General features: G+C 47.6%; 1 protein-coding gene across 3 annotated transcripts in view; it reads left to right on the top strand.

The window, feature by feature from the left end:
* The window catches only part of LOC137333482 (L-fucose kinase), a 319,569-nt gene that overhangs the window by 286,393 nt on the left and 8,995 nt on the right, over positions 1–24,181 (top strand). For all 3 annotated transcript variants that reach the window (XR_010965901.1, XM_067997639.1, XM_067997640.1), the window contains exons 13-20: positions 2,145–2,315; positions 4,770–4,843; positions 11,161–11,525; positions 12,467–12,677; positions 14,249–14,415; positions 16,079–16,306; positions 19,279–19,422; positions 21,064–21,183. Coding sequence is in view for 2 of the 3 variants with exons in the window: in XM_067997639.1 (XP_067853740.1) it covers positions 2,145–2,315; positions 4,770–4,843; positions 11,161–11,525; positions 12,467–12,677; positions 14,249–14,415; positions 16,079–16,306; positions 19,279–19,422; positions 21,064–21,183 (1,480 nt within the window). In the remaining variant the exon portion in view is untranslated. The remainder of the gene's footprint in view (positions 1–2,144; positions 2,316–4,769; positions 4,844–11,160; positions 11,526–12,466; positions 12,678–14,248; positions 14,416–16,078; positions 16,307–19,278; positions 19,423–21,063; positions 21,184–24,181) is intronic.

Here is a 24,181-nt window from a genome sequence, read left to right on the forward strand (position 1 = left end):
TTCTCTGGATCAAAAAAAACGTTACTTCCATTTTCAGTAGTTGACCTCCAACAAACTTAGAAGTGCTAAACCCAGTGTCCAGCTCCCTAGTCCTGCTTTCCAAGCTAACTGAGACTGGCAGAAATTCAAGCAAACCACAGTTACATCCGAGACATAATCTTGCAGTAGATCCAAACCCAGCGGGGGATTTACTGACACTTGGACAGCTCCACCCTGAGACTTGGACTGTACGGGGAAGCAGGCCCACGAGAAGTCGAATGCCAACCAGACCCATGTCTCCCGAGGGAGGGTCGAGCCCGGGGGAGTTGCCTCCCCAGGGACGGAAGATTGGAGAGGGGTTGAATCCACCCCATTTTCACAAACTGCTTGTCTGACATCCATTACTGGATGAGCAGAAATTTCCTCCAATTAAATATTGGGAATACCGAAGCCATTGTCTTCGGTCCCCGCCACAAACTCCATTCCCTAGCCACCAACTCCATCTCTCTCCCTGGCCACTGTCTGAGGCTGAACCAGACCGTTTGCAGCTTTGACCTCCTATTTGACCCTGAGCTGAGCTTCCGACCCCATATCCGCTCCATCACCAAGACCGCCTACTTCCACCTCCGTAACATCGCCCGTCTCCACCCCTGCCTCAGCTCATCTGCTGCTGAAACCCTCATCCATGCCTTTGTTACCTCCAGACTCGACTATTCCAATGCTTTCCTGGCCGGCCTCCCATCTTTCACCCTTCATAAACTTGAGCTCATCTAAAACACTGCTGCCCATATCCTAACTCGCACCAAGTCCAGTTCACCCATCACCCCTGTGCTCACTGATCTGCATTGGCTCCTTTTCCGGCAACACCTCGATTTTAAAATTCTCATCTTTATGTTCAAATCCCTCCATGGCTTCGCCCCTCCCTATCTCTGTAACCTCCTCCAGCTCAACAACCCTCCAAGATCTCTGCGCTAAGGGAAGGGCCCATGCTTCCCTACAGGCTGCAGGGTAAAAATGAAGGAGCCTCTTTCAAGACCATTATTGAGCACCTCCTAATGGTGATCTCGAAGCAGCAAGGAGGGATAAGATCACTCTCCATTATGGCTGTAGATGATACAGGACACAGGGAGGCCCTGTGGGTAAAGAGGAGAAAATATTGTAAGTGAAAGACACAACAGTCTTCTCTCCAGTAGCTGAGTAGGTAAATGCACCAGCCAGTGTGGTACTGAGCCTCGTAGACCAGAAGGCCACAGTCTTTGATCCCCGGTCTGTGCTGGTTTGGTTGATCTCAGCCTGGGTGACATTATAAAGAAATGAAGAACTTACATTTCTATAGCTCCTTCCACGACCTCAGGACGTCCCAAAGCACTTTACAGTTAATGAAGTACTTTTGAAGTGTAATCACTGTTGTAATTTAGGAAATGCAGCAGCCAATTTGCACACAGCAAGATCCCACAAACAGCAATGTGTTAATGACCAGATAATCTCTTTTAGTGATGTTGATTGAGGGACAAATATTGGCCAGGACATCAGGGCGAATTCGCCTGCACCTCTTCGAAATAATGCCATGTTATCTTTTACATCCACCTGAGAGGGCAGACGGTGCCTCGGTTTAACATCTCATCCGAAAGACGGCAGCACTCCCTCAGTATTTCACTGGGAAGTGTCAACCTGGATTATGTGCACAAGTCTCTGGAGTGGAACTTGAACCCTTCTAGAAGCGTTACAGTTGGCCTCAGTACCCCTAGGGAAGGGAGAGGAGAAATCAGCCAGGGCTCCTGCTCCTCATTGCTGACCAGTAACTCTTGCTGAAAAGTGCAGGTGCTTGAAGGCAGGACGAGGCTTGGTTGTGACGCTCCCCTCTCTCCCTGGGGTCGGACAGTTTGTTGACCCTCAGCTCGAGTTCACACATGGAGGATGTCCATATCGGTGAGGTGCTGGGAGGCCTATAACACATACAGAACTATATCACAGCATGATTCTGCACCTTCGGGAAAGGGGAGGAAAAAAGCAAAGGAACGGGGGGAATGAGACAACAAATAACATGAAAAGGACACATTAAAAATAGGGTCCGGTACTAAACTGGTGATTAGGTTATGATATCGAGACTGTGGTTTTCACTGAGGCTCTGAAGGATGTTCCTTTCTCTGGTCTTCGTTTGCCAGGGGTCCATTCACTTAAGCTCCGGTTGTCTTCTTTCGGGAGTGGATCTGATGTCGTCAGCAGTGCTCCGACAGTACCAGCTGTGTGATGTAATCCTCCAGGGACACTACATCAGGCTGAGGGGCCTGAAACTGAAGATTTTCAGCATCATGGGACGCCAAGATGAGCTACAGGTATAGTACTTGCTAGTCAGTTACTAACTTTATTAACTGTACCCCAGGGAATCCTGCAGTGTTTGGGATGTAGGATTTCAGTGTTTATGACATTCAGTACCAGGTATAGTCCAGTAAGATGCAGAGTGAAGTTCCCTCCACTCTCTCCAGCAATCTGCCTCAGCCCCAACTTCAGAAGAATGCCCCCTACTGCACCAAAGGTGGCATTTCCAACTCTCGCACTCCTGTGACCAGTTTAGTGCCAAATTGTCTCGAACTTCGGACATTTTTGTCCATGCGTGCATATTGCTTGAGGACAGGATTGTGATGCCTTCCATGGTCTGCTAACCTGCTGGCACTCACTTTCCAGGCACATACATGGATGAGGTTTGGAAAGGCTTCCGTGCCAGTAGGACCACAGTCCAGCAAGGGGGTGGCACCTTGAGGAGGCAGAGGGGACAGAATCCGAGGGGAAAGAATCTTGTCTTTGAAGTACACATCACATGGATCCCGCTATCATCCAGCTCACAATACCACTGTTCACTCTCACACACAAAGTGCTAACTTACATTTTTTAATATATGTTCATTTAATTTCTGTTGCCATTCGTAATGAACTTACCTTCGGTGCAGCCTCTCCGACTCTGATCAGTGGAAGGTCCTGAGGACCAGTAAAAATGTCTACTGATTGGGGGAGGGACTTTTACCGGTTGTCAACCAATCAGAGCCCTTTGTTATCCTTGCCCATTACAAAATGCCCAGTTTCTCCTCTTGGCCTTGTGTGAAAACTTACACTGCTGTGCCATACCCCACAAGATATGAAGACCAATTGTTTCATTTTCCCTGAATTATCGTTGACCATTGATTTTATTCTCTGAGCTGTTTGTTTAGCAGTGTTTCCCTGCCTGGTGTACGGGTCAGTGTATCTCAGTACTACAGCACACATTGGGCCGTCAGGAGCTCCCTTATCACCCAGCTTGTTCAAGCCATATTTCCACAGCCTGGCGCATGTCCTGATATTATCTTCTCTCTCCTATCTGCCCAACCCATCTCATGGTGCTCCACATTAGGACCGGTCCAATGTATGTACTACATTGTCCATGTTTATTTTGTAGATTCCCCCTCACCTTCTCCCCCAAAGGAGCTACTTCTCGCTGGTGCACAGTCCCATCGATACCAGCTGCTCTCTGGCACCTTACCCAGGTTCATCTGCGTGAGCTGAAACAGTAAGAGTCAGTGGGCCGTTCAATCATGAAGAGCATCACAGCTGAGCCCAATCCTGTCCTTCTCCAACATTCCCATCTATTACAATCGGGGGTCTCTCGATAATGACAAGGAGAGGAAACCCCGGAAGTTAATTTTCCCCCCTATCCCCGTCCTGGATTGCTGAGGTTAATTGAACCATCCCAGTTACTGCTGGATGTGGGCGTCGCTGGCGAGGCAAGCATTTATTGCCCATCCCTAATTGCCCTTGAGAAGGTGATGGTGGGCCTTCTCCTTGAACCGCTGCAGTCCGTGTGGTGAAGGTTCTCCCACAGTGTGGTTAGGAAGGGAGTGCCAGGATTTTGACCCAGCGACGATGAAGGAAATGCAATATGTCCAAGTCGGGATGGTGTGTGACTCGGAGGGGAACTTGGAGGTGGTAGTGTTCCCGCGCACCTGCTGCCCTTGTCCTTCTAGGTGGTGGAGGTCGTGAGTTTGGGAGGTGCAGTCGAAGAAGCCTCAGCGAGTTGCTGCAGTGTATCCTGTAGATAATACACACTGCTGCGTTAAAGCAGTATTGTTTTGCACCCACAGCCTGTTAATAGGGGCACACATTCGACGGTGTATTTAGAGTTCATGATAGCCCATTAATTAGTGTTGCCATCTGTCTGGTTATGGACGGGACCATGGGGGTGGGATGTAAAACAGACTGCCGATTCGCTATTGCCTGTTTTGCGATACCGCCCAAAAGGAGTTTCACCCCCTTTAATTTTAGTGCGTTCTGTGGCAATTTCTGGCTTTTAAAAGAGAAGTCAATTTTTCCCCACTTCTGTGTCTTGCGATGTAGAGGAGTTAGTTACTGGGCTTTCAATTAATTTCCATCAGCAGTAAGTAAAACATAAAGGGGGCAATTCCCGGTATACTGGTTAATCCATTCCCTTCAAATTCCTATTTGTGCTATTTTAACACAGTCATGAACCTGAGATGCAGTCAGTAAGATGTTAATGAGAGTGATAGTGGTGCAGAATGGAAACTACACTCTTGGAACTGAAGTCCAATGGCTTAGTTGCCCCAGTTTGGGATGTGGCTAAAGGTGGCACCCTACCTTTAACAAATCGCAATCCCCTTTAATATTTCACCTTTGGATTTGTAAGAACTCACCTGGCTGAATACAAGTCCAGCCCTTTCTGAACATGTCATTGACCATTCCCTTTGCCTGTCCCTAACTGATCTTAACCAGGGAACTAATCATACTTTGTGATCTCTCTTACAGGCCCCCTTCACCAATGACTCCTCGACCTTCCTGAACGTTCCGTGGTCCGAGTTCTTTGAACGGACGGGAATCAAGTAAGACTGACCCATGTGTTCGCTTGTTTGCCGCGTTTTGTTTGGAAACAGCGTCAAAGGTTCCACGGGTAGAATCATTGAATGATACAGCAGGGAAGGAGGCCATTCGGCCCATCGTACCTCTTCCGGCTCTTTGAAAGAGCTATCCAATTAGTCCCACTTCCCCAGCTCTTTCCCCATAGCCCTGCAAATGTTCCCTCTTCAAGTATTTATCCAATTCCCTTTTGAAAGTTATTATTGAATCTGCTTCCACCACCCTTTCAGGCAGTGCATTCCAGATCATAACAATTCGCTGCGTAAAAAAAATTCTCATCTCCACTCTGGTTCTTTTGCCAATTACCTTAAATATTTGCTGCAGGAATCACTGGATCGTGATCTGGAGCAGGAACCCTGACTGATTTTCTCTCCAGCCCAGTGGCATTGAGGTCAAACGTAGCGAACAAAATACAGACCAGGGCTCAAACCTGGGCCCGTTTCAGGTTCAGTTCCACCCGGGCAGTGCCTTCACCCACTGAGCTCCTAACTGGGATTTTGAGAGGCCCTGCACTGCGCTCACGTTGGAAAACCACCAGCAACCCACCTGTAATTTTCCAGTATGTGCTGACTGAGTGCAATGCCCACCAGTAACGCAGGGTCTCCCTAACCTTACCCTTAAATGTCTCTCTCCGTTCGGTTCTTTGTGGCAAACAGCATATCGTGGTTAATGGTGACTGGAGATGAGGTGCTACCAATTGTATTCCGTAACTTTTTAAAATTTCATTCTTGGGACATGGTGTTGCCGGCAAGTCCTGTATTATTTGCCCACCCCTAGTTGCCCCTGAGAAGGTGGTGGTGGGCCGCCTTCTTGAACCACTCCAATCCGTGCAGTGAAGGTGCTCTCAGTGCTGTTGGGTAGGGAGTTCCAGGATTTTGACCCCGCGATGATGAAGGAATGGTGATAGATGTCCAAGTCAGGATGGTGTGTGACTCGGAGGGAAACGTGGAGGTGGTGTTGTTCCCATGCACCTGCTGCCCTTGTCCTTCTAGGTGGTAGAGGTCGCAAGTTTGGGAGACCTGAGACTGGTGCACGAGAGACCCGAGTTACTGTTCTTTCCCCGTTCAGGTCTGAGCCTGACAACCTGACAAAGAAAGGCTGCATTCCATCAAGGGAGGAGCTCGCTGTCAGCGGTGGGAAAGACTACCATTTGATTCTGGCTGCCAGAGACTTGACACAGGCCAGGAAAGCAATTCACCGACCACTGGCAAAATATTTATTTTAATTAACTTTTTTTTTCCTTCCATATATGTTCTTCCCTCCGCACGCCCCTTCCACTCCGACAATTTGTTGACTCCTTGGTGGAGTTCAGTTTCACAGGTGCCCTCCAGTACCTCACACAAGTAGCCATAGTGGGCAGCACAGCTGATCCTGGTCCTGGCTCCAGTCATGGTTCCGGTTCAGGTCCTGGTCATGGTTCCGATTCAGGTCCTGGTCATTGTCCTGATCGTGGTCCATGTCCCACCTGGAGTCACTGGATAGCGATCAGGAGAAGGGATCTTGATCTAGTTTCCCCCCTGACCACAGGGCGCTGAGGCCATTGTAGTCCCCTTACTGTCCCTTGGATGAGATCAGCTAGCTCAGCACAGACTGGGAATCAAACCTTCTTGATCCAAATGGCTCAACTACTCATTGATTAAACCTGCTGAGCCATTGGAGGTCTATTCGTTTTAATCTAAAAGGTTTTCTTTGCGTTGGCTGGAAGATGGGTATTAATCCAATAGGTTTGTATTCTCAGTGTTCCCTCCTGATTTAAATATATCTTTGGTCCCCTCAATTACAGGGAGAGGGGGTGCCCAACAGGGATCCCTCACCCTGCTAAGTTCCCTATCTCGCCCATGCTGCCTTGGTGAAGTGTCAAGTGAAGGCCAGGTGCTTCCCCCAAGGCAGGAGGAGAGAATCAGAGAGAGACCTTCACAGGCTTTTCTCACTCACCTCCTGGTGGTGAGTCCAGACCGACCTTGGCGGAGGCCTGGGCTGGGGGGAGGGGAGTTTGCCTGATCATTGGGTAGATGGCCCAAGGGGACTGAGAAGAAAATAATGAGAAAAATAGAAGGAATGTAGCCCCGATTTTAAAAAAGGAGGAAGTGTCTGAGTCATCTGATATCTGACTGTTTAAGACCAGTGCAATTCCTCACTGAAGTGCTGCAGTGGGGTAGATGTGAAGAAACTAATTCCTCTGGTGGGAGAGTCCAGAACAAGGGGATATAACCTTAAAATTAGAGCTAGGGGTGATGTCAGGAAACACTTCTTCACAAAAAGAGTAGTGGAAATCTGCAACTCTCTCCTTCAAAAAGCTGTTGAGGCTGGGGGTCAATTGAAAATTTCAAAACTGAGATTGATAGATTTTTGTTAGGTAAGAGTATTAAGGGTTATAGAACCAAGGCGGGTAAATAGGGTTAAGATACATGATCTAATTGAATAGCCAAACAGGCTAGAGGGGTTGAACGGCCTACTCTTGTTGCTATGTTCCGATGTTCAGTGCACTTATTCCAGTCCTGCAAACGAGAGTAAATAGGGATAAGGATTAGGGGCTCCGTAAAATGCAAGTGGCCAGAATCCAAACCCAAACTTGGAGCTTTTCTTCATTCCAAAGACTTCGACCTCCTGAGACTATATCGGCCCCAGGACAAGGTAATGGGTAAAGGGACTGTCGAGAACAGTACTAAAGCCATACAGACCAGAAGGTACTAGTTCAATCCCTAGTTTGCTCTAAGTTAGTTGAGGTTAGCCAGGATGGCAGAGTGGAGGTCCATGAATGTGGATGTTGGATGTTGATAGGATCGGGCTTGACTGGGACAGCCATAGCATTAGGGGTCCTGGAGAGAAATTTGTTGAGTGTATTCAGGAGGAATTTCTCATTCAGTATGTGGATGGCCTGACTAGAGAGGGGGCAAAACTTGTCCTCCTCTTGGGAAATAAGGAAGGGCAGGTGACAGAAGTGTTAGTGAGGGATCACTTTGGGACCAGTGATCATAATTCCATTAGTTTTAAGATAGCTATGGAGAATGATAGGTCTGGCCCAAAAGTTAAAATTCTAAATTGGAGAAAGGCCAATTTTGATGGTATTAGACAGGAACTTTCAGAAGTTGATTGGGAGAGTCTGTTGGCAGGCAAAGGGACGTCTGGTAAGTGGGAGGCTTTCAAAAGTGTGTTAACCAGGGTTCAGGGTAAGCACATTCCTTATAAAGTGAAGGGCAAGGCTGGTAGAAGTAGGGAACCTTGGATGACTCGGGAGATTGAGGCCCTAGTCAGAAAGAAGAAGGAGGCATATGACATGCATACACAGCTGGGATCAAGTGGATCCCTTGAAGAGTATAGAGATTGCAGGAGTAGAGTTAAGAGAGAAATCAGGAGAGCAAAAAGGGGACATGAGATTGCTTTGGCAGATAAGGCAAAGGAGAATCCAAAGAGCTTCTACAAATACATAAAGGGCAAAAGAGTAACTAGGGAGAGAGTAGGGCCTCTTAAGGATCAACAAGGTCATCTATGTGCGGAACCACAAGAGATGGGTGAGATCCTAAATGAATATTTCACATCGGTATTTACGGTTGAGAAAGGCATGGATGTTAGGGAACTTGGGGAAATAAATAGTGATGTCTTGAGGAGTGTACATATTACAGAGAGGGAGGTGCTGGAAGTCTTAACGCGCATCAAGGTAGATAAATCTCCGGGACCTGATGAAATGTATCCCAGGACGTTATGGGGAGGTTAGGGAGGAAATTGCGGGTCCCCCAGCAGAGATATTTGAATCATTGACAGCTACAGGTGAGGTGCCTGAAGATTGGAGGGTAGCAAATGTTGTGCCTTTGTTTAAGAAGGGTGGCAGGGAAAAGCCTGGGAACTACAGACCGGTGAGCCTGACATCTGTAGTGGGTAAGTTGTTAGAGGGTATTCTGAGAGACAGGATCTACAGGCATTTGGAGAGGCAGGGACTGATTAGGAACAGTCAGCATGATTTTGTGAGAGGAAAATCATGTCTCACGAATTTGATTGAGTTTTTTGAAGGGGTAACCAAGAAGATAGATGAGGGCTGTGCAGTAGACGTGGTCTACATGGACTTTAGCAAAGCCTTTGACAAGGTACCGCATGGTAGGTTGTTACATAAGGTTAAATCTCACGGGATCCAAGGTGAGGTAGCCAATTGGATACAAAATTGGATTGACGACAGGAGACAGAGGGTGGTTGTAGAGGGTTGTTTTTCAAACTGGAGGCCTGTGACCAGCGGTGTGCCTCAGGGATCGGTGCTGGGTCCGCTGTTATTTGTTATTTATATTAATGATTTGGATGAGAATTTAGGAGGCATGGTTAGTAAGTTTGCAGATGACACCAAGATTGGTGGCATTGTGGACAGTGAAGAAGGTTATCTCGGATTGCAACGGGATGTTGATAAATTGGGCCAGTGGGCCGATGAATGGCAGATGGAGTTTAAGTTAGATAAATGTGAGGTGATGCATTTTGGTAGATCAAATCGGGCCAGGACCTACTCCGTTAATGGTAGGGCGTTGGGGAGAATTATAGAACAAAGAGATCTAGGAGTACAGGTTCATAGCTCCTTGAAAGTGGAGTCACAGGTGGATAGGGTGGTGAAGAAGGCATTCAGCATGCTTGGTTTCATTGGTCAGAACATTGAATACAGGAGTTGGGATGTCTTGTTGAAGTTGTACAAGACATTAGTAAGGCCACACTTGGAATACTGTGTACAGTTCTGGTCACCCTATTATAGAAAGGATATTATTAAGCTAGAAAGAGTGCAGAAAAGATTTACTAGGATGCTACCGGGACTTGATGGTTTGACTTATAGGGAGAGGTTGGATAGACTGCGACTTTTTTCCCTGGAGAGTAGGAGGTTTAGGGGTGATCTTATAGAAGTCTATAAAATAATGAGGGGCATAGATAAGGTAGATAGTCAAAATCTTTTCCCAAAGGTAGAGGAGTCTATAACGAGGGGGCATAGATTTAAGGTGAGAGGGGAGAGATACAAAAGGGTCCAGAGGGGCAATTTTTTCACTCAAAGGGTGGTGAGTGTCTGGAACGAGCTGCCAGAGGCAGTAGTAGAGGCGGGTACAATTTTGTCTTTTAAAAAGCATTTGGACAGTTACATGGGTATAGAGGGATATGGGCCAAGTGCAGGCAATTGGGACTAGCTTAGTGGTATAAACTGGGCGACATGGACACGTTGGGCCAAAGGGCCTGTTTCCATGTTGTAAACTTCTATGATTCTAAAAGCTCCGAAAGCTTGTGATTTCAAATAAAGCTGTTGTACTATAACCTGGTGTTGTCAGACTCCTTACATTTGTCCACCCCAGTCCATCACCGGCATCTCCACATCATGGGAAAGAGAAGGTTGTGAGGTGAGAAGATTGCTGTTTTTAGGATTTTAAAGGGACTAAAATCCTAAAAACAGGATAATATAGACCATGATCAGCTGTTTCACCTTGTCCCGACACGGCCTGCACTTGAAGGGGGATAAATTCAAAACCAATCTGCAGAAACAATGGGGGAGTTTTAACCCCCCCCCCCCCCGACCCCTCAAGCAAATCTCCTGCTGGGATTGACCATCCCTCTTCCTCCAACCCCACGATTTATCCCGATTCCCCCCTCCCTCCCGATTGCCGGTCTGACCCCCCCAATAACCCGGGTTTTCCTCGCCCTGTGTCGGGGTCTATTGTATATTTATTGATAGAGATCAATTGCTATGATTAGCCAACAACTCCATTATCATTGTATCATGTGACTACCGGGATAGTAGAAGGTGAATTACAACAACTTGCATTTATATAGCGCCCTTAACGCTTCACAGGAGCATAATCAGACAAAATTTGACACCGAGCCACATGACCTATTAGAACAGGTGACTAAAAGCTTCGTCAAAGAGAGAGGTTTTAAGGGTCGACTTAAAGGAAGAGAGGCGGAGAGATTTCGGGTGGGAATTCCAGATCTTAGGGCCTAGGCAGCTGAACTAGATGGACCGCAGTCTTTTCTCGTCTAGCAATTCCTAGGTTCCTACGTAAGGGAATTGTACCTATTCTCCTGTGCAGTAAGGTTCTTATTCTTGCCATATCACCAGAGGGATGCACCAAGTAGAGCCAGACAGTCACTGACAGAGAGGAGGGGTAATCAGAGAAAACATCATCCTGGCTGGTCTTTGTGGGCTTGGAGGAGATAGTTACAGAATGGTCTGGACAGAGGCCTGGGCACAGGCCCACTCTCCCCCTCCCCGAGCCAGCAAGTGGCATGTGAGAGAATGTAAAGGAACAATGAAAGACTCTGCTTTTCATAGGAAAGATGATGTCTGGAATCCCGGTACCCTCGAAGATGACCAGTGCCTGCTCAACGCTCAGCTCTTCCCAGTCTTCCACGCATTCGAACCCATCAGCATGGGTGACGTGCTGTGGTTCCTCGGATCGGAGAGAGGACAGCATGTGAAGAAGTGGCACTCCGCCTGGCGCATGTCGATGAAGGAGGTCCTGAGCTGCCTGGACCAGCAGGCCGAGCTCGCCTGGCGACAGCAACTGTTCCTCACTCGGGCGCAGCGCAAACTACAGAGCACGCTGCTCGCTCGCAAAGACAACAGTCTCTGGCCTCTGATCAGGGCGGCAGTCTGTGAGGGGCATGACCAACAGATACTCAACACCCTCGACACAGGTGAGAAGCATCTTTCTTACGGGTCGGTATAAACTGGAAACCTATTTGCAGCTTGTAGATTTTTCTTTGGCAGAAGGCCGTGGGTTCAAGCTCCACCCCAGAGACTTAAGCCCATAATCCAGGCTAACACTCCCTGGTGCAGTACTGAGGGAGTGCTGCACTGTCAGAGGTGCCGTTCTTCGGATGAGACGTTAAACCAAGACCCCGTCTGCCCCCTCAGATGGATGTAAAAGATCTCACAGTACTATTCCGAAGCAGAGCAGGGGAGTTCTGCCCAGTATCCTGGCCAATATTTATCACTGAACCAACAGCACTAAAACAGATTATCTGACCATTATCACATTGCTGTTTATGGGATCTTGCTGTGCGAAAATTGGCTGCCTCATTTCCTACATTACAACAGTGACTACACTTCAAATGCACTTCATAGGCTGTAAAGCGCTTTGAGACGTCCGAAGTCATGAAATGCACTATATCAATGCAAGTTCTTTAAGGATCCTTTAAATATTAAAGGATCCAGGTGACTGAGACGGGTAATTCACTGATCAAACTTGTGTACATGTTGGCTCCGTTGATCTGGAATGATCTAGTAGCGGGTCTGCAATCCATTGTCTTGGGCAGAAGTAGTATGTGATGTGGGAGATCCACAAGGGGAAGGGGGAAGGAAATGCACCCCATATAAACACAACTGACACAGGTTCTCCCAAGCGTCTGCTTATTGCTGGCCCGTTGGGAACTTTACAGGTTCTAGGGGTGAAATTCAACGCTCAATAGGAGCACAAACTGGGGGTGGCGGATCAGCCGCCCATTATACACGGGGTGAATAGCTGGCGGCCCATTCACTAGCAGGCGTTTGAGATCACCGCCCGGTTGAATTTCAGTCCCGGTGAGCGTGCGCTGGTTTTGCTGAGTATTGTAATATCTCTTCTCATTGTTTACAGTGGCTTCCACCACCGAGGACCTGGGAGTGGCTGCCCGCACTCTTGCCTGTGTCGCCGACGTCTTGGGCTGCATGGCCCGAGGGCAGGGTGGGCTCCGGAGTGGGCCCGCTGCCAATCGGGCATGGACTGCCGCCTTCCGGCTGCTGGAAAGCGGGAACGTGGCCCTCGGAGTGAAGAGGCTGACGGAGGAGAGGGGGAAATGGCTGAACAGGTGAGGTGGGGGGGGGGGGGAGTTTCCTTTTGGATGAACCAATTACTGGATAACCGGTTCCATGGTCTTGTTGAGTCTGCCCAGCTGGAGCTGATTATAACGCTGTCTGTCTCAGCTAGAAAGCCCCTATGGCACAGCACATGAGAGCTTTCTGCTCATGAGCACCATACCTGAGCAGTGGCAGATGTGTAGGCATGTGGGCATCAGGTGTGGGCAGGATTAGGCTCTGTTGTGACACCCCCATAGTCTGCTAATAGAAATGTTCACATAGAATTACTTAGAATTTACAGCACAGAAACAGGCCATTCAGCCCGACTGGTCTATGCTGGTGCTACACGTGCCTCCTCCCACACTACTTCATCTCACTCTATCAGCACATCCTTCTAACGTATAGATTCGCACATGAAGACTGACAGCTGGTGACTGTGCGGAGCACTGCTCCACTGCAAAGGCACATACACTTTCCATCAACATGCCCAAGACCCACAGGGAATGGAGATTGAATGTGTGTGGAGGCTAGTCTTTAGCTTTGAGTCTAATGAGTGAGAGCTATCAGATCAGAAAGGATGGCAGACTATCTGCTGAGCGCCTGTATTGGACTCACAAATGATTGAGATGTGAATCAATGCTAAATATCTGTCTCTCTTGGCCCTTCAGTGCAGACTTGCATAGGGGGTAAGACAGGGTATCAGAGGGTACAGTCAAGCTCTGGTACCGTTTAGCCTCAGCAAAAGCAAAACAGCCAGTATTTCTGCATGTGTGTGTGTGCCTGTGTGTATGTATCTGTGTGTGTCTGCGTCTGTGTACCTGTGTGTGTCTATGTGTGTATGCATCTGTGTGTGTGTATATGTCTGTCTGTGTGTATGTCTGCGTGTATATCTGTGTGCGTGTATCTGTGTATGTCTTTGTATATCTGTAATTGTGTGTGTCTGTCTATGTGTATGTCTGTGTGTGTGTATGTCTGTGTGCGTGTCTGTGTGCGTATGTCCGTGCGTGTCTGTGTGTGTGTGTACATGTATCTCTGTGAGCTGAGTGAGCGGAGGAGTAAGATTATTTTAGTAAGCAATTGTGCTGCTTTCAGCTCAAGCGAAGATTAGTGGAGGTGAGCTAAACCAGTGTGTGGACAAATATTGAACTACTCCTGGGGGGCCCCCGCCCTAACTCCCGACGGACAGTGTCCTCTGCTCCAAGGAAAACACTGGAGTCTTAAACAAAATTATTATTTTATTAGTTTGCAGCAACAAAACAGAAAAATATATTTAATATAAAATTCTTGAGATACCATACCTGGCTCAAGGGGTATGGGGAGAGAGCGGGAATATGGTTTTGAGATAGAGGATCAGCCATGCTCATATTGAATGGCGGAGCAGGCTCGAAGGGCCGAATGGCCTACTCCTGCTCCTATTTTCTGTTTCAATGCTCCAGAGGGATAGAAATCTGAGGGTCTCACAAACCCCCGTTTGAAAGCCCGTGGACTAAACCACCTTGAAGCAGGTTATGGAGCAGGTTGTCTCTTGTTTATTTAACTCCTGCCGAACGATTGACGCAGCTTTCTCTCCTGGGTGCCGCAGACCAGACCTGCTAGTGAGGGCCGCCCGTCACTATGAGGGGGCGGAGCAGATCCTGATCCGACAGGCCGTCATGTCAGCGCGTGGGTTCATCTCCGTGAGACAGGTGGAGCTTCCTCCCATGAATCACTGGGTGGTGGCAGAGTGTCCCGCCCGTATCGACGTCTCAGGTAAGTGCGTTGCTCTGGCTGATAGAACGTTCTGTTCGTGCTCCGTTTGAGCACCCTACCGTCAGGTTACGACCTAATGTTCAGATTGAGATGGCGCACTAGTGTTGTCACCCTTGGCGTAGTGGCAGATCCTCCGAAGGTCATGGGTTCAAGTCCCATAATAAAACAGCCCAAGGCGCTTCACGGGAGCGATTATCAAATTGATATCGAGCCACGTAAGGAGATATTAGGACAGGTCAAAGAGAGAGGTTTTAAGGAGCGACTTGAAGGAGGAAAGAGAAGTAGAGAGGCGGAGAGGATTAGGGAGAGAATTCGAGAGATCAGGGCCGCCAATGGCGGAGCGAAGGAAATCAGGGATGCACAAGAGACTGGAATTGAAGGAGCGCAGAGATCTCGGAGGGCTGTAAGGTTGGAGGACATTACAGAGATAGAGAGGGGCAAGGCCATGGAGGGATTTGAACACAAGGATGAGAATAATGAACACGTACATTATACTGCCTGCTGGAAAGCCCTACCTAAACTTCCAAAAAACACTTTAGTAAAAAAACGTTAAACTCTGAATGGAAGTAGGCTTGGTGCTGTGAAAGAACAGAGGGATTTGGAGGTAGAGGTACACAGGGCATTAAAGGCAGTACCTCAGGTTGATCAGGCTGTGAAAAAAGGTAATGGAATTTTAGGTGTAATATTAAGAGCTATTGAATATAAAAGAGCTATCGATGAGCCTCTATAAAAACCTTAAAAAGACCTCAGTTACAATACTGTGTGCAGTATTGGGCTGTACACTATAGGAAGGATATTGAGGCTTTAGAGAGGATACAACACAGATTCATTAGGATGCTACCTGGTACGAAGAAATATAAAGAAAATATTGTGGGTTTTTTGTTGCCGAATATAAAAAGATATGACAGTAGATCGAAGAAGACTGTTTCCAGTAGTTGAAGGGTCAAGAATGAGGGGCCATAGATAGAAGATTAAATGTAAGAGATTTAGAACTGAGAGCAGGAGAAATTTATTCACAGAGTTATGAGTCTGTGGAATTCACGTCCAAGGTTAGTGGTTGAGTCAGCGTTGAGTAATAGATTGTATAGGTGGGTGTAGGAAAGGAGATGAAGGGGTACGGGAATAGGGCAGGTAAATGTGATTAGAACTATTTGCTCATGTGGAAGGCGAATGCTGACACAGACTACTTGGGCCGAATGGCCAGTTACCGTGTGGTCTATTTCTATGTATTTGACAAAGTTGTCCACAGCATAAGTTAAGATGCTACATTTCGGAGGATGCAGCTTTCCTACTCAGCTGGCCAATGAAGGTTTTCCAACGCCTTAATACAAACGGGCTGGATTATCTCCCCAAATACGAGGGCGGAGCAGAAGGAATGTTACTTTAAAGGGTTAATTCCACTCTCCCAATGGGGAGCCGCACCCATAGGGAGCCCAGATTGGAGGTTCGAGGCTACAGTGTTGTAGCTCTATCTCTGAACCGCGCTCCCTGTGAGAGTGACTTCTCCCTGGGAGCATGAATTTGCCCCTTATATCTGGCAGTGTTATGTTCTGATCTGGGAGTGCTTGCTGCAGGAATCATTTTGAAAGCTTTTTATCATTTTTATTCCTTGCCCCCTTCCGACTCGGTGCCCAAACCTAAGATATGTGACTCCCTCCCACAGGTGGCTGGAGCGACACGCCTCCAATAACATACGAGCACGGGGGAGCGGTCCTCAATATCGCCGTTCTAGTGGACAAGCAGAAACCGATTGGCGCAAAAGTGCGTCGCATCGCAGAACCAAAGCTGCACTTAGTCCTGAACAGTGGAGGCAGAGGGGAGGGAATCGCCATGGAGGTTGTATGCCAGAGTCTGGAGGAGCTGCAGGACTACTGTCAGCCACACGCACCAGGTACGGTTCCTTCGATAGAGAGGGTGGTAGATACACTGCCTATTCTGGTACTGAACCATAGAGAGCTGGGTGCTCTCAGAGTATATCGCCGCTCTGTATGGAGTTGGCTTAATCACAGCCAAGGTAGTAGAAAGCGCCCCATAAATTGGCCTCAGATTGGGGAGAGGAAACCTCATGGGAATTGTTAGACGTAAAAAGTCCAAGGTCCATCTAGTTTGCCTTCTACCATCCCGGTAGTCACATGATACAATGATAATGGAGTTATTGACTAATCATAGCGATCAATCTCTATCAATGAGTCTACAACAGACCCAGACATGAGGTGAGAAAATCCCAATGGTGGAGAGCTTTGGAAACATAGGTCCAAAATCACCTGTTCCTTCCAAGCATGGTCCACTTACCACACGTCATGTCTCAAATTACTCATATACTGTATCCCAAAATATTATTTTCGGAAAGAAATCTATCTAATTTGAATTTGAATGAATCAATACTAACTGCTCCTACCGTCTCCCTAGGGAATCTGTTCCATAGATTGACCATTCACTCACTGGAATATTGTTTTTGAATTTACCCCCTTCAAGCGCAGGCCGTGTCCTCTGGTTCTACTGTTCTGGACCCTTTAGAATCCAATTAGGAATCTATTAGAGTTCCTGCTCCTGATCACTGATTCCAGTAGTGTGTATCGGGTGAGGACAGGGTCAGACTCGGCTGTGATGCCTCCCATAGTCACTTAGCCCACTGACGCTCAGTGTCTAGGCTCACAAATGAAGAATGTCCACTTGATTGAGGTGCCAGAGGATTTCTGCTGCAAAAGGAATCATATTGCAGCAAGATTAAGTGCTTTAAGATGAAGAAGGAAAACATTTGCAAAAAAAGGTTAGATTTATCTTCCAACATAAGGGGACTATTTGAATGGTCAGAGGTCAGAGGTTAGACATGATTGTGAATTTATAATGCGCAGTTGTCACGTTTAAAGCATTTGTGAGAGCCACAAAAATGTGAACTTGGATGAACCCATGTCTGAGGTGAACAGCGACTCAAAACGTTCTCCTCCCACTCCCTGGCCTTTGCCTCTGTTGAGCTCCCAGTAGGTTTCTTGGCTGCCCACCTTCACTGTTCCCTCACACACCTCGATTCGCCCCGCTCAGCAAGGCTAGGACCGGGAATTGGCCGTGGGGGAAACGACAGACATCGACACACGTTCACCCTCTGTGCTGCAATGTGATGAAGGACCAGCATGCTTGGGCTCACCACTGCAGTTAGCCACTTCTACACTGTATTTTGTAGAAATTTTTTTTTTCAAAAAATATACTTTATTCATAAAATTTGCAACAATTCATACAATACAGTTGTCATATCACATTCCAAATGTACACAATACAGATTATACAATTTGCAGGTTACATCAAGTACAGTTCAAGGAACACATTGTACATAATTACAGTTCATGACACTCTAGGGTGCCTCATTGCATTACACTCAATACAGATTATTGATTACAGATTCATTACAGGTACATTACATCAATTTGTATTTTACATTCTGCCCGAGGGGGTTTTTCCCTGATCGCAACCCCTCGGTATACAATGGCGGGAAGGCTCTAAACGGTTGCCTTTCCCCACAGAGCCTTTGCGGTGGCCGCACCCAGCTTCAGTGCGTCCCTGAGCACATAGTCCTGGACCTTGGAATGTGCCAACCTGCAACACTAGGTCGAGGACAGCTCCTTGCACTGGAAGACCAACAAGTTTCAGGCAGACCAAAGGGTGTCTTTCACCGAGTTAATGGTCTTCCAGCAGCAGTTGATGTCCATCTCGGTGTGTGTCCTCTGGAACAGCCCGTAGATCACAGAGTCCTGTGCTCAGAACAAACCTGGACAGATACCACTGCATCTCTTTTTGCAAAGGCACATTCCAGAAGGAGAGGGTGACGGTCTCGTCTCCACCGCAGCCTCCTCGGGGACAGTGCGCGGTGGCGGGAGTGCATGAAGGATCTGACAGGAAGGGCCCTTCTCACCACCAGCCAAGCTAGGTCTTGGTGCTTGTTTGACAGCTCTGGCGATGAGGCGTTCTGCCAAATGACATTGACAGTCTGCTCGGGGAACCAACCGACAGGATCCACCATCTCCTTTTCCCGCAGCGTCTCGAGGACGTTACGTGCGGACCAATTGCTGATCGCCTTGTGGTCAAAGGTCTTTTTCTGCACAAACTTTTCCACGAAGGACAGTCCAACTGAACGGAGTGTTCCGAGGCAGCGTGGCCAGACCCATCCTTCTCAACACCGGGGACAGGTAGAACCTCAGCACGTAGTGACACTTTGTGTTTGTGTACAGAGGGTCTACGCACACAAAGGTGGCCATCGGGATGAGGGCCACATTGGGCACGCCTTTCACCCCTTTCTCTGGAGATTTGTACATCATGTCCCTGCGGACACGGTCCATTTTTGATCTCCAGATAAAGTAGAAGATGGCTCAGGTGACTTCCGCGGCGCAGGGGCGAGATATGGACCAGACCTGCGCCACGTACAGCAACACCGAGAGCACCTCGCACCTGATGACCAGGTTCTTGCCCACAATCGAGAGGGATCATCAATCCCACAGTCCCAGTTTCTGCTTCACCTTGGCAATTCTTGGTGCACGCCCCGGCCCCCCCGAACCAGATCCCCAGCACCGTCAGGTAATCCGACTTGACGGTGAAGGGGACAAAGGATCGGTCAGTCCAGTGTGGGAACTGGGTGTGATGTAGAGAATGCTACATACATTCTGTTGGACTATTTTTCCATTTTAAAATAGGAAAGGAAAGTAAGGGGAGTCTCAGAACCAATGGGTGAAGTGCACTGACGTGACTTTGAATCTCAATTTTATGATGCGGCAGATACTAAAATGAAACAAGCGTGCCAGCGCGTATATTATTGTAGAATGTTACGTTGAATGTGTTGTTCTGTTGTTTAAGAAATGTGCCATTTGTTGACAGGAGCCTTGTTGAAAGCAGCCTTTATCTGCACAGAAATTATCAACTACCCTTCCCAGGTATCACTGCAGGATCAGTTAATGGCAGGGTTTGGCGGTGGCTTTGAGCTTCACACTTGGTCCAGTCTCCCACATGGATCTGGCCTGGGTGAGTAATCACAAGACAAACCTGGGAGTAGCGGCATCTACTGGTATCAAAGATAAATTCTGTTTCCTTCACTGTTTGCATTGCCTGCCCTTTCCCCCAGCCCTTCCCTTCGATGCAGTTACTGCTGATCCTGTAGGGGGCACACCTGTCCCAGTTACTGGATCACTGCTCATGTTCTAATGATTTCAGTGGCTGGCTCCTGAACACACTGACATATACTAAGGATGGAACACCATTTTCAATTCCTAGTCTTTAACCTGATAAGTCAATTAGGAAAATGAGCTTTCTATCATTTTCCCGCTTTCAAAATTCACACTGTGTTGAACCCAAGACTCATCGCACCATCTCCAACTCTTCATTCATTCATTCCCTGGAACGTCTTACCTCCTTTCCTCTTTCCTTCTTCTTACCATCTACAGGCTTTCAAAACCTAAGCTTCTCTTCACCTAATCATTCCTTCCTGATTTATCTTGTCTTCTCTTTTACTTTGGTCAAGTCTTGACCTATGCCCTTGGCTGTTCACCTGAGGTTCTCAATTAATATGTGTGAATCTTAGACAGTGAGTGATGACAGGGCATCAGAGTCAAGGCCAATTGTAACTTCACCCAACACACATACTCATACAATACACACACACACACACACCACACACACACTACACACACACCACCCACACTACACACACACACCACCCCAACACACACACTACACACACACCACCCACACTACACACACACACCACCCCAACACACACACTACACACACACCACCCACACTACACACACACACCACCCCAACACACACACTACACACACACCACCCACACTACACACACACACACACCACACACACACACTACACACACACCACCCACACTACACACACACACCACCCACACTACACACACACACCACCCCAACACACACACTACACACACACCACCCACACTACACACACACACACACCACACACACACACTACACACACACCACCCACACTACACACACACACCACCCCAACACAAACACACTACACACACACCACCCACACACACACACTACACACACACATATATACAATACACACACACATATATACAATACACACACACAATACACACACACACACTACACACACACATATACAATACACACACACACACAATATACAATACACACACATATACAATACACACACACACACACACACACACACACACTACACATACAATACTTACACATACACACACAAGCTCATACATACAATACACACACACACTCATATACACATACACACGCACTCATACACATACATATGCACATACACACACTCATACAAATACACACATACACACAGTCATGCACACACACTCACTTCCAGCAGATGTCACTTGATAACGATCAGTGCGGGAATCCTTATTGATTTTTTAACCCCTTTGGCTGTGGTGCACTGAAGCCACCTGAGGTTCTCCAACCGCTGCTCTGACTTGGCACAGACTGGGGATTGAATCTTATCCATATGGGGATCAGACATGAGTTACAAACACACACTCATGTGAGTCAGACAAACAATACTTAATGCCTCAACTAAAACGTCGCTGTGATGTTCCGGATTGTTTATTGCTTGTTGTCTCTATCTTAGGTACGAGCAGCATCCTGGCAGGAGCGGTGATGGCGGCCCTGATCACAGCAGCTGGGAAGTCCTGTGACACCACTTCCCTGATCCATGCCGTCCTTCACCTGGAGCAAATGCTGACGACAGGTAATTAATTGTAGGAACACCATCCCAGACCTAAGATCTAGGCTCCCAGATTATCAAGGGAACTGATCTGGGCAAACTTTTTAATGTGATGAAGGAATTGAACACCAGAAGACACAAGTTGACAATTAGGAGTAAGAAGGGGATTTGGAAAATGAATTTATCCAGAGACTTGTGGAACAAGTTAGCTGGGAAGGGAATTGTAATGGGTTCAAGGGACAATTAGATGTATTTCTGAAGAGAAAAGAGATTGAGGGAGATGGTGAGGAAGTGGGGAAATGTAATTAAGGTCATCAAAAAGGGCTTGCAAGTTTCTGAAAATTCATATGTTCTTGTCTGAGCCCTGGGAGTTACAGTGTCCAACGGGACTGTTCTTTACAAGATAAGAACATAAGAACATAAGAAATTGGAGCAGGAGTAGGCCAATCGGCCCCTCGAGCCTGCTCCGCCATTCAATAAGATCATGGCTGATCTGATCCCAACCACAAATCTAAAGAACACAAGAAGTCGGAGCAGGACCCGGCCACATAGCCCCTGGGCCCTCTCCGCCACCCACAGGGCATTGACCGATCTGAACTCAGCTTCATGTCCAATTTCCTGCCCGCTCCCCATAACCCCTAATTCCCTTTACTTCTAGGAAACTGTCTATTTCTGTTTTAAATTTATCTAATGATGTAGCTTCCACAGCTTCCTGGGGCAGCAAATTCCACAGACCTACCACCCTCTGAGTGAAGAAGTTTCTCCTCATCTCAGTTTTGAAAGAGCAGCCCCTTATTCTAAGATTATGCCCCCTAGTTCTAGTTTCACCCATCTTTGGGAACATCCTTACTGCATCCACCCGATCAAGACCCTTCACAATCTTATATGTTTCAATAAGATCGCCTCTCATTCTTCTGAACTCCAATGAGTAGAGTCCCAATCTACTCAACCTCTCCTCATATGTCCGCCCCCTCATCCCCGGGATTAACCGAGTGAACCTTCTTTGTACTGCCTCGAGAGCAAGTATGTCTTTTCTTAAGTATGGAGACCAAAACTGTATGCAGTATTCCAGGTGCGGTCTCACCAATACCAGGGAATCATATTCAGCAGCACTAATTCTTCAGTAGTTGGAGCTAAATATGAATTTTGAGTTTTATTTTAATTTTCCCTCCTTTTCTGTCCTCGCATCCTGAAGACTCTGGGATACAATTCTCTAAAACCTCACCCTATCAGTCATTCTCCATGGGGTACAGCTCTCCAATACCTCACCTATCAATCATTCTCCATGGGGTACAGCTCTCCGATACCTCACCCTATCAATCATTCTCCATGGGGTACAGCTCTCCGATACCTCACCCTATCAGTCATTCTCCATGGGGTACAGCTCTCCGATACCTCACCCTATCAATCATTCTCCATGGGGTACAGCTCTCCGATACCTCAATCTATCAGTCATTCTCCATGGGGTACAGCTCTCCGATACCTCAATCTATCAGTCATTCTCCATGGGGTACAGCTCTCCGATACCTCAATCTATCAGTCATTCTCCATGGGGTACAGCTCTCCGATACCTCAATCTATCAGTCATTCTCCATGGGGTACAGCTCTCCGATACCTCAATCTATCAGTCATTCTCCATGGGGTACAGCTCTCCGATACCTCACCTATCAATCTTTCTCCATGGGGTACAGCTCTCCAATACCTCACCCTATCAATCATTCTCCATGGGGTACAGCTCTCCGATACCTCACCTATCAGTCATTCTCCATGGGGTACAGCTCTCCGATACCTCACCCTATCAGTCATTCTCCATGGGGTACAGCTCTCCGATACCTCACCCTATCAGTCATTCTCCATGGGGTACAGCTCTCCGATACCTCACCCTATCAGTCATTCTCCATGGGGTACAGCTCTCCGATACCTCACCTATCAGTCATTCTCCATGGGGTACAGCTCTCCGATACCTCACCCTATCAATCATTCTCCATGGGGTACAGCTCTCTGATACCTCACCCTATCGATTATTCTCCATGGGGTACACCTCTAACGCACTGTCCATGTGTGAGTTTTTCCTAACCAAAGTCACTGGATAACAATCAGGAGCACAAATCTTACCCCATTCTAACCCGGGGTACTGAGGCCAATTCCAACTGCTGCCCTAGCAGAGACCAGCTAAATAATTACAAACCAGAGATCAAACCAGGCACCTTCTAATCTATATATCTTAGCTATAGAATGGCCAGTGCCTCTATCCACCGTGCCACTGGCGTGTACGTCTACACTGAGTTGCTCAATAATCTTTAATGTCATGAAGACATCTGATGGACTTTTCTAAGTGGGCCACTGCTGCTCTGTGTTTAACTAAATGAGGTTGTCCTTGTTGTGAGTGGGGAAGGACGGTCAGTATTTCCCTTGACTGAGAAGGAGTGTTCTGTCAGAGCACAGTGCACCTGAAAACTGTGGGGCTCCCAACTTCACCCCTCCTTCACTTCCTCCTACGATCTGCAGGCTTTTTAAACCCAAGCATGGCGTCATCTAACCACTCGTTTTCTCTCCTTCTGTTTTCAACCTCAATATTACCCTGCACTATGGGCCTTGACACTTCACCTAGGTCTCTCAATTAAAAAATAAATCTTGTAACAACCCATTCCCAAGAGCTGGTAAAGCTCATTCTCAGTGTGCAGATGGTTGAATGTCTCACAATTGTCAACCGTGGATGACAAAAGAAGGTGAAAACCTCCAACATGCCTCATTAGGTGTCAGCCGTGGCTCAGTGGTAGCACTTTCGCCTCTCGGTCAGAAGGTTGTAGGTTCATAATCCCACTCCAGGGACTTGCAGCACAAAATCTAGGCCGACATCTCAGTGCGGTTCTGAGGGCGTGCGGCACCGTCTTTTGAATGAGACATTAAACCGAGGCCCGGTCTGCCCTCTCAGGTGAGTGTAAACGATCCCATGGCATCATTTCGAAGAAGGACAGGGGAGCTCCCCCCGGTGTCCTGTTCAATATTTATTCCTCAACCA

This window comes from Heptranchias perlo, chromosome 16, assembly GCF_035084215.1.
Source record: "Heptranchias perlo isolate sHepPer1 chromosome 16, sHepPer1.hap1, whole genome shotgun sequence".
NCBI classification, from domain to species: domain Eukaryota; kingdom Metazoa; phylum Chordata; class Chondrichthyes; order Hexanchiformes; family Hexanchidae; genus Heptranchias; species Heptranchias perlo.